The sequence below is a fragment of the Antrostomus carolinensis genome, unplaced genomic scaffold, assembly GCF_000700745.2.
Source record: "Antrostomus carolinensis isolate BGI_N321 unplaced genomic scaffold, ASM70074v2 scaffold2216, whole genome shotgun sequence".
NCBI classification, from domain to species: domain Eukaryota; kingdom Metazoa; phylum Chordata; class Aves; order Caprimulgiformes; family Caprimulgidae; genus Antrostomus; species Antrostomus carolinensis.
The window spans coordinates 28175-37175 of NW_010320322.1; the positions used below are offsets into that span (position 1 = coordinate 28175).

The following is a 9001-nucleotide window of genomic DNA, read 5'->3' on the forward strand; positions in this document are numbered from 1 at the left end:
GTGCTTTTTTGCTAATGCTATGCTCATTTGTAGCAAAACTAGGAAAAGGGCATTGTTCTGATTAAAAAAAAAAAAAAAGAGAAAAAAAAGAGAAAAAAGAGAGATAGTGCAACTTTCTTTTAGGAAAGATTAAAAATACCTAGAAGAAGAATAGAGAAATGCCTGAAAGGAGATAAGGAAATATTGTTAATCACTGCCTGGGAGATATATCAAGAAAAAATGCATGGTTGAAGGATAGTAAAAAAGATGTTTAACTTCTGTGGGTGTTGGTCTCTTCTCCCAAATAAAAAATGATAAGACAAGAGGGAAGGTCCTTAAGTTGTGCTGGGGGAGGTTTAGGTTGGATATTAGGAAAAAATTCTTCACTGAAAGGGTTGTCAAGTATTGGAACAGGCTGCCTAGGGAAGTAGTGGAGTCATCATCTCTGGAGGTATTCGAAGGACTTGTAGATGTGGTGCTTAGGGACATGGTTTAGTAGGTTAGTGGTGAAGTTGGCAATGCTAGGTTTATGGTTGGACTAGATTATCATAACGGTCTTTTCCAACCAAACTATTTTGATTCTAAGATTCTTTTCTCCTTGGCATGTCCTTGCAAAGGGAAAAAAAATCTTTTTGTTAATTTGGAAAAAAACATTATTTAGTGTGAATTGGGAGTCGATTACCTAACCAGGTAAGAGGCTATCATTTTAAATGAAGATACTGAGACAGCAGCTGCACTCATGTTCTAAATCAGAAGTCACAACTTTCATAGGTCTATCTAGAGTGAATTTAATAAAAAACTTTATCAACCACCTAGTGACATTTAGGAAGAACTTACACCTGACCAGGAATGTTTCTTTAATCCTTAATACTACTTTTGTCTTTGACATTTCTTTGCTTTATAATTTCTGATATTCAACTTCTTGTGTGAAAATCAGAAGCAGTGGTCTTTCACCTGAACATCCATGCCTGATAAGTTTGACAAATTGAGTTAATAAAAGGAATTCTGGATAACTGGTGTTTTGTGCTTTGTATTCTATCATTCCCAACCTGATGTCACATTCAATCTATTTTCTAAGGACTGAAAGGTAACTTGATTACAGTCATTGGATAGGGAGAATATTAAGTACTAAAAGGATCATTAATTCAGTGGAGAAAAGTGTGACAAAAGTAAATAACTGAAGAGAGAAGCAAAATGAAAAAAGTTAGAAACATCTCACATATTTTTACCAGTGAGGTCTCTGTACCAGACTACCATGAAAGAACTGGATTCTATAGTTGCTGATGTCTTCATGTCAATACTTTTTGAAAGATACTACTTTAACCACATACAAGAGAAAACTATATAGGTAAGCAATACAACAGCCTTTGGTCAGAACAAATGAAAAACTGGTCCTCTAAACTTGCAAAACTATTTATCTAATGTAGACCTCTGAAGGAGGACAATATTTAAGCAAAGAACAATACAGCTGGAAACAACACCTCAGTCTAACTTACAAGTGAATACTGAAAATGTTTGTTCAAATTCTGTAGACCTGAGACTTAAATTAATAAAAGTGCACAGCAAATTATTTTCACTGTATAGATTTGATGCATAACCTTCTACTTTACTTTGATATCAATAATAACATGGTATAGGCATAGTATTTGAAATAAGTGCTGTGTATTTCTGTTGCCAAACATTTCAACTGAAGTACTTCTTCCCTCAGTCAGACCCAAAAAGAAACATTTGCTGAAAATACTGAAGTCCATTTAGTGTTCACTGATGAATGATTAACTACTCAATGCTATGATATAAGGTTAAGATTCTCAGGAAAATAAATGCAGAAACCATGTTCTAATGGCAGATAGCTGATTTGAGAAAGTTCAGTATGAAAAAAATAGTTTTCAGCTTGATTGAATATCCTAATTAAAGAGGAAAAATTGTGGAAGATTAAAAAGTAGGAATGAGTGAGTAAAGATTATCCTACAGACCAATATGAAAACTAATGAATTTTAGTTTAAGGAACTGAGCTTTATTTCCAGCATTTTCTATTGATTTTACATGGGAAGAGAATAAAACCCTTCACCAAAACCAAATTACAAAAACCGCAGTCCTTCCTTGTTTGATTTAATTATATCCCTTCTGTTCTTCATTATTTTCACTACCATCTTATAATGATAACCCCTTAAAAGTAAAATGACATTCCTGAAATCTTTGATAAACATCAGTCAGTTTGTTAAGATACCACACAGTGCTAGTTACATAAATATCTGTGGTTACTGATTAAAATAAATAGGTTTTTTGTTGTGGTTTTTTGTTTTGTTTTTGTTTTTTTTTTTTTTAAATAATAGTATTTCTGGGCTTCATATTTATATAACCATTTGTCTTTCAAAGAAGTAAAATATGTGAAAGATCATCTTAGTATACTACTCATTAAAATTATTTCAGTACTTCTATTTTATTCTTCCTGTAATGAAAAATCACTGTTTTCTAGAGTAGTTATGTGTAAGGCACAGTAGACTATTTCAGGAAACAGCATATGTTATACCCATATACATTCACTTATTTGTTCTTTGGTTAGCATTAAGCAATATTATTTCAAGATTAGCATAAAAAAATCAACTATTAAGTGTGAGAGAGATCTATTTTCAGTTTCTGTTTCAGAAACAAGTGGTTGCTAGGAGCTACAATCAAGGACCAAGATACACAGCAGGTAGTAAACAGAACAAAGCCTGAGAATGAAGATAAGTATGATAATTAAATTGTTTAAAATACTGTTAATATTTTAATAAGTTCAGTTTCACAACTGAAATTACAGAAATCAACCTCTTATGTCATGTCCTTCTTATATCAGGTCATTATTAATGTTTAGCACTCTTATTCAATTTAAAACTAATTAAAAAATAAAGCTTTTTTAAACTGAGGAACATCAGATTTCAGTTGATTAAGTGAAAGTATTTCTGCAGTTAAGTAATCCTTATTTGCCTACCTCATTGAATAAAATTATTATAATTAGTCCAATCTAGTTCACTCCTTGTTTTTACTTTCCTGAGTTTTGTTAGGTGCCCTTTCTTTTAAATGTAAAATGGAAACGGTATTTTAAAAAGTTATCTTTGTAGAAAGAATATTTTTTTCTCTTTAAAAGCATCACTGAATCATGAGTTTTTGTCTTATATATCTAGACCCTGAAATATACCAATAGTTCTATTGGTGCACTAAAAGCATTAATCTTTGATATATTATTACAATATTTGCATATTCATATATATTTATAAACAAAAACAATGAATGACACCTATTTTCTGCATATGAATTTTCAATAAAGTTTGAATAAAAATGAAATCTGCTTAAGACACTATAAATCTAGGTCTCAGAAGAGAGTGAGTGCAAAGCTCCATGAAAGATTATAAGGGCTACAGTCTTAATTTTAGACCAAATAGGCATTATAAAAGTTCACTGATGTGCCTTATAGAAAAGCTCCAATCAGCACACTTGAAAATAGACATTTTGGAAGTAAATGAATGAGAAGAAATTTAGCTTCCACCAGAGGAAAGCCCATTAAAGATAAAATTACAGTACAGCTGGAAAAACTAATCAAGAGTCCTTGTAAACTTAAAAGTTTTACTTCTTGTCTTGGCTAACCATAGTGTTCAGAAATTCTAAAATAGCTGAAGCAAATAGAGCTGGGTGATTCCAAGCTGATGCTACCTTGTCCACTGCTGAGGCAGCGTGCATGAGCTGTCACTGCTTCTTGGAAGGCTATTTTTCCCTGTGGCAAGAGCAGGGCATCACCTTAGTTATAACAGATCAATATACTATTCCTAGCCTAAAATCACTTCCCAGTGCCTTAGTTGCAGAAAGGGGTGTGCAAATCTCTGCTAGGGGCAGCAGGAAGAATAATGTTCAGATTGATAGCTCTGACTTTTATCAAGAACACCAATGCTGCCCACTCACAGAAAGTAAATTTAAATTGCCTTTCTGCTTGCAGCCAACTGCTGGTGTTTATCACAGGTACACACCAGGTACAAAAGAAAATCTAAGTGCATCCATTAACAGTGAATTCACTCATACTCAGTTTCTCCAGATAGTATTAGTTCAGTTCTGCAGTTGCCCTTTATGTAACAAGACCTTTCCTATGCTGAAATGCAAGTTCCTGATGGCTCACATACTTCTGTGAGCCGCTCAATATTTCTGAATTCTGAAGTATTACACTTAGAGATAAGGAGGTCTCTCCTGGCATTCATGGACTAGCATTATGCCTGATGTTATTCAGTATGGTTTTAAAAGGTATGAATGAGAGACAGACCTTTTTTTTTTTTTTAATCCTAAATGGTAATAGATCAAGTCAATATACAGAGTGGGACAGAAATGTTCTTCATTAAAATACAAAAGTCTCTATGACTTCAAATTGCAAAAGTACAAAATGTGAAAATAAACCTGCACAAAATATTTAGTCTATAATTGTACATAAATGGATACCAGATACCAACAAAGTGGCAAATGCTTTGTGAACCAAAACAGAAGGAACTCTGTTGCGTGACAAATTTAGGTTTTATTTATTCACTTTTCAGTGGAACAACAAATACTTTCTGATGATTTACAGGAAATAAAACGTCATAATAATTGGTGAGAGATTTGAAAGTGCTGTTTTATTTAGATTGTTAGTGAGACTAAAATTAAATACTTCAGACCATTCTAAGTAAATTACAGAGATGATTCGAGGAAATTTGGTACCAGAATGTGGTCTCCCAGGTGAAGGTAGGAAGGTTGTGCAAAGGCACAGCATGCTGGGCTGGGCAACATCTAAGGCTGCAGCTGGAATAGAGAAGGAACAATAAAGAATCCAAGAGGTGCAAGCTCTTACTGGGTTTGCGAAGTACAGATAATGGTTGATTAATCTAATATGGACGGGAATCAAGGTAGAAACACTGAGCAGAAGAAGTTATTTAGACATATTTGAGAAGTTTCTTGTGGAAAGAGGTAGAAAACATTTCAGTTGTAAAAATTTGCTGTGGGTAAATAAGCAAGAATAAATTGAACAGAAAAATATGCACTGAAAAAAAGGAGAAAAATGATGAAAAGGGCATCTGTCTTTAGCTGTTAATATTACTAATAGCGTGATGTGTATTTCCTGATTGTCAAGAGCTGTTACAGAAAATAAAAACATTTATTAGTAAATGATAGTGAAAAATCCTTAAGGAAGAAAATAAACGGTCCAGTCTTTTCTTCTTCATTGCCTGTGTTTACAGTCGGCTAGAACTGAAAAGTAACATCCCCCCTGAAGAGCTTAATAGTATGGGAAAGGGAACATTTTCTCAAGAACACTATAAGTCTATTAAATTCTCAATGGGAAAGGTGTTACTTAAGACTTCTACAGATATCTGTAAAAGTCCCAGTAGAAACTGAAAGGTACTAAACCTTTCTCTTCTTTGTGAAGAGGGAAAACTATATTTCCTTCCCTTCTGTTTAGTGTAGTAATGAGTGGTAGCTTCAATACTTAGCAGCAATGATTAGCTGTCTGTTGAAACCCTACTACTTTTTTGTTTGTTTTGTTTGGTTGGTTTTTGTGGTGGTGGAGACCCTAGCGCTTATTCTTATCCTTAGGGTCTGAGTTGTTCGGTTGTTTTCTCACTTGCCTCTTTTCCAAAGGTCAAACCTTTGGAAGCTCTTTAGCTTAGATATTTATTTCACACCAAAGGAAATACTAAAATGGGGTTGTTCCACATCCCATACATATGTTTGGAACTTAGATCTTCTTTCTTGAATCTTTGAATATCAATTTTTAGCTTAAATTTAGAATAAATGTTTTTCTGAAACTGAAAAAACTTAATCATTATGTATAACGAGGGTAAAATGTTCTTAACTGTTTGTTCTGTAAAGAAAAATTAAAGCATGTAATATTTTCCTTAAATTTCACCTAAGGGAGGAAAGAAGGGAGGAAGGGTGGGAGGTAGAGATTTCCTAGTGGGGCAGATATACTTCCTAATATTCTCCAGGGTAAGCATGATAGGCTGCATAGACTAAGCAAAATACTTCATTAGATGTCAAAGAAGTCTAACATGTAATTCAGGATATTTTAAAGGTTTTTAGTTTCTAAAATATATCAAAATAATTAACTGTGGAAACAAATAGATTTGCAATTTATTCCAGAATGGATATACTAAAAACTTAGGAAGAGAAAGATCCAGATGTTAATAAATTTTAATTTTGTGTTATATATTTATCAAATAAGATAATTTTTCTTCACGTAAGTATATTTATACACCATTACAAGAAAAAAAAAAAAAGTATCTTTTTTATACTTCTCTTCAGATTTGCCCACTTGCCAGCCAATACAGGTTGACAAGGAGTTTAACCATCATATTAACTGAAAGGACTAAATGTAGATTAATAAAATAAATGGAATAGCATTTAAAAAAAAATAACAAGGCTTGTACATATTTTTATATAATCATGGTAACAATAAGATTAAGATTCTATTTATTTTAACCTTTAATTAGTGAAAAAGACTACATCAATATCTCTTTTATCTCCAAACAGTACACAAGATGAAAAAGATAATATAATGAAAAAGAAAGAAACAAACCAATAAGAAACTATAATTTGGTGAGAAAGTGTACATACGCAAAATGGAGAAATCTACATTTTAAAGGCTTGTGTAAATGTACTGAGGAGGAAAAAAAAGGGAAAATGTTGGGATTAACAAATGGATGAGTTAATAAATGAAGAAAAACTGATGGTGGAGACATTACTTCAGCAGAAGAAAAAAAAAAAAAAAGCTAGCACGATATAAATTTGTGTTCAAATAATTGCATCTCTACCTTTTCCATTCAAATAGCCAGTCTGCTTGCATCACAGGTAAAATAAGCAAGAGAGGTATTATAAAGCGTGAAACCTAGAAATAGATCCCTTCTAATTTAATATGAGATTCTAACCATTCAAACATGATTTGAGGTCTGTTATGAGGTCAGATAAACATTTTAAAGGTATATTCAATTATTTGATATCTGTGCTGGAAAAAAATTAGTAGCAACATTTGAACTTTATACAAATATGTAGAAAGACCACACCTTCAACAGCATGTAGAGTCACACTAGTGTAGTTTTCAAGACTATATTGAATGACTGAGTAGTGCTTTTCCACTAACTTAAAGGTAACTTTAGCTCCTACACATGTTTATTTTTTAAAAAAATTAACTGTCAACTACCTTGAAAAACAGTATCTTAATGATAAAATAAATGTAATGAAAGACAGTGGCAAATTTGGCTAGATCTTTTTCTTAGTGAAAAGTCAAAAAGAAAATGTGTTTGCATTTGTTATTATCATCTCTGTATTAATTAAATATCTGAAGTAAATAAAGTAAATGACAGACAGATCTTGTCTGTTTCTAGATGGAATAATGTAGAAATTTCCTACATTTTTATTTACCTCTGTACTACTGCTTGAGATTCACAAAATCATGTGACAGTTTAATTTTACCAGATCAGTACAACCCTGATAAGTAACATGTATGGCACAATAGGAAAAAAATATTTTCTCAGATCTTGAACACTCCCTCTTACTCACAAAGGTTACCTTAAACCTTAGATATTATAGCAATGAAAGTTTTTTTAAAATTAAAGCAGCTTGAGATTCCTGATAATATATTAGTGAAGTTACCTCCTCAGTAGACTTCTTAGGAACACTAAAAATACTCTACATTATTAAGCAAAAGAAGTTTTGGAGGGACAAAACAGCTTTTGTAGACCAAAACTGGGGTTTTATTTGTTTGAGTTTGTTTTTTTTTTTTTTTCCTGTCAAATTAATAAAAATATTTTTGCTTTCACCAGTCTTGGTTTACTTGTTAATATTGTTCCTCACAGCTAAAAATTGTATGATTACAATGTGGAAAATCAATATTTAAAAAAAATAATTTTAAATAATTTAAATTCATTTTCTTCTAGACTTTTAAATTTTTCCTTAAAATGGAAATTTATAAAGTGCTAGAAAGAGCAAAATCCCTTCAGAAGACACTGAATGCAGATGTTTTGACAAGATGCCTAAAATTACATATGCATGTGCCAGAATTACTCTTAACCACTCAGAGTAAACACTGAGTGGTTTGTCCCAAAACCACTTTGGGACATTCCATTTTATAGATTTTCACAACACAAATAACGATTTTATCCACATTATGTACACTCTCATAATTTTAGATCGTTAACACTTACCTTTCTAGCACCATAAAACTAGATAACATTTTAAAGAACACATAAAGAGACTGAATGACATTTTTAAAAACTTCTAAATAACTTTACATACAAAATAAATGTGTTACCTGAGATATCTCACTTAGAGGTCTTTTCTAGTGTAGCTAGGTCATTTCACATCTTAAAATATCTTAGATTTCCTTTTTGAGGTGACTTAGATACTTTGATAGCCTATGAAGTCCCATTTTCAAAATTGTCTAGGCACCTTTAGAATGGAAATTCTATTGCTGTCACTGTAAAATATGCTGATAAATGACAAGTTTAGAAGATGGAATACATAAGTCAACTATATATTTTTGAAAAGTGATTGTTAACTTTGTGATAACAGGCTTACTATAGTCTATATAATAATTTATTTTGACCACCTTCTTGACACACTTTTCTTTGGTAAAGTGATATAGGTTAGATTTGTTGGGTTATTTTTAATTCACTTATGCAAACCTGCAGAATGACACTGGGTTTTGGCCAGTCATAATTTTGTTTATTTGCCAATTTATCTTAGTATCATTTTACATAATCTGGTGTAAATCAGAAGAAATAATATAAAACCTGATGTACAGATATTGATAACATGCTTCAGTAGATAGAATAAGTAGATTCAGAAAATCCCTCAGCTTTCTTTCCTACAGAGTAGAAGTCATCAGGTCAATAGTAGATTTCGGATATTTTGACACCAAAAGTTTTAGGTTAATACCTATTGAGATCCAAATAAATAGGCTAATACCTATTGAGATCCAGATAAAGAAACTGCCCTGCAACTGGAATTTCCCTGAAAGACTTTCAAAATTTTG

General features: G+C 32.0%; 1 protein-coding gene across 1 annotated transcript in view; it reads right to left on the bottom strand.

The window, feature by feature from the left end:
• LOC104526179 (fibropellin-3) overlaps positions 1–1272 on the bottom strand; it is a gene marked incomplete at its 3' end in the record, with an annotated part of 13710 nt that extends 12438 nt beyond the window's left edge. The window contains exon 1 of the mRNA XM_010169561.1: positions 1209–1272. Coding sequence (XP_010167863.1) covers positions 1209–1272 — 64 coding nt within the window. The remainder of the gene's footprint in view (positions 1–1208) is intronic.
• Positions 1273–9001: the final 7729 nt, after the last annotated feature.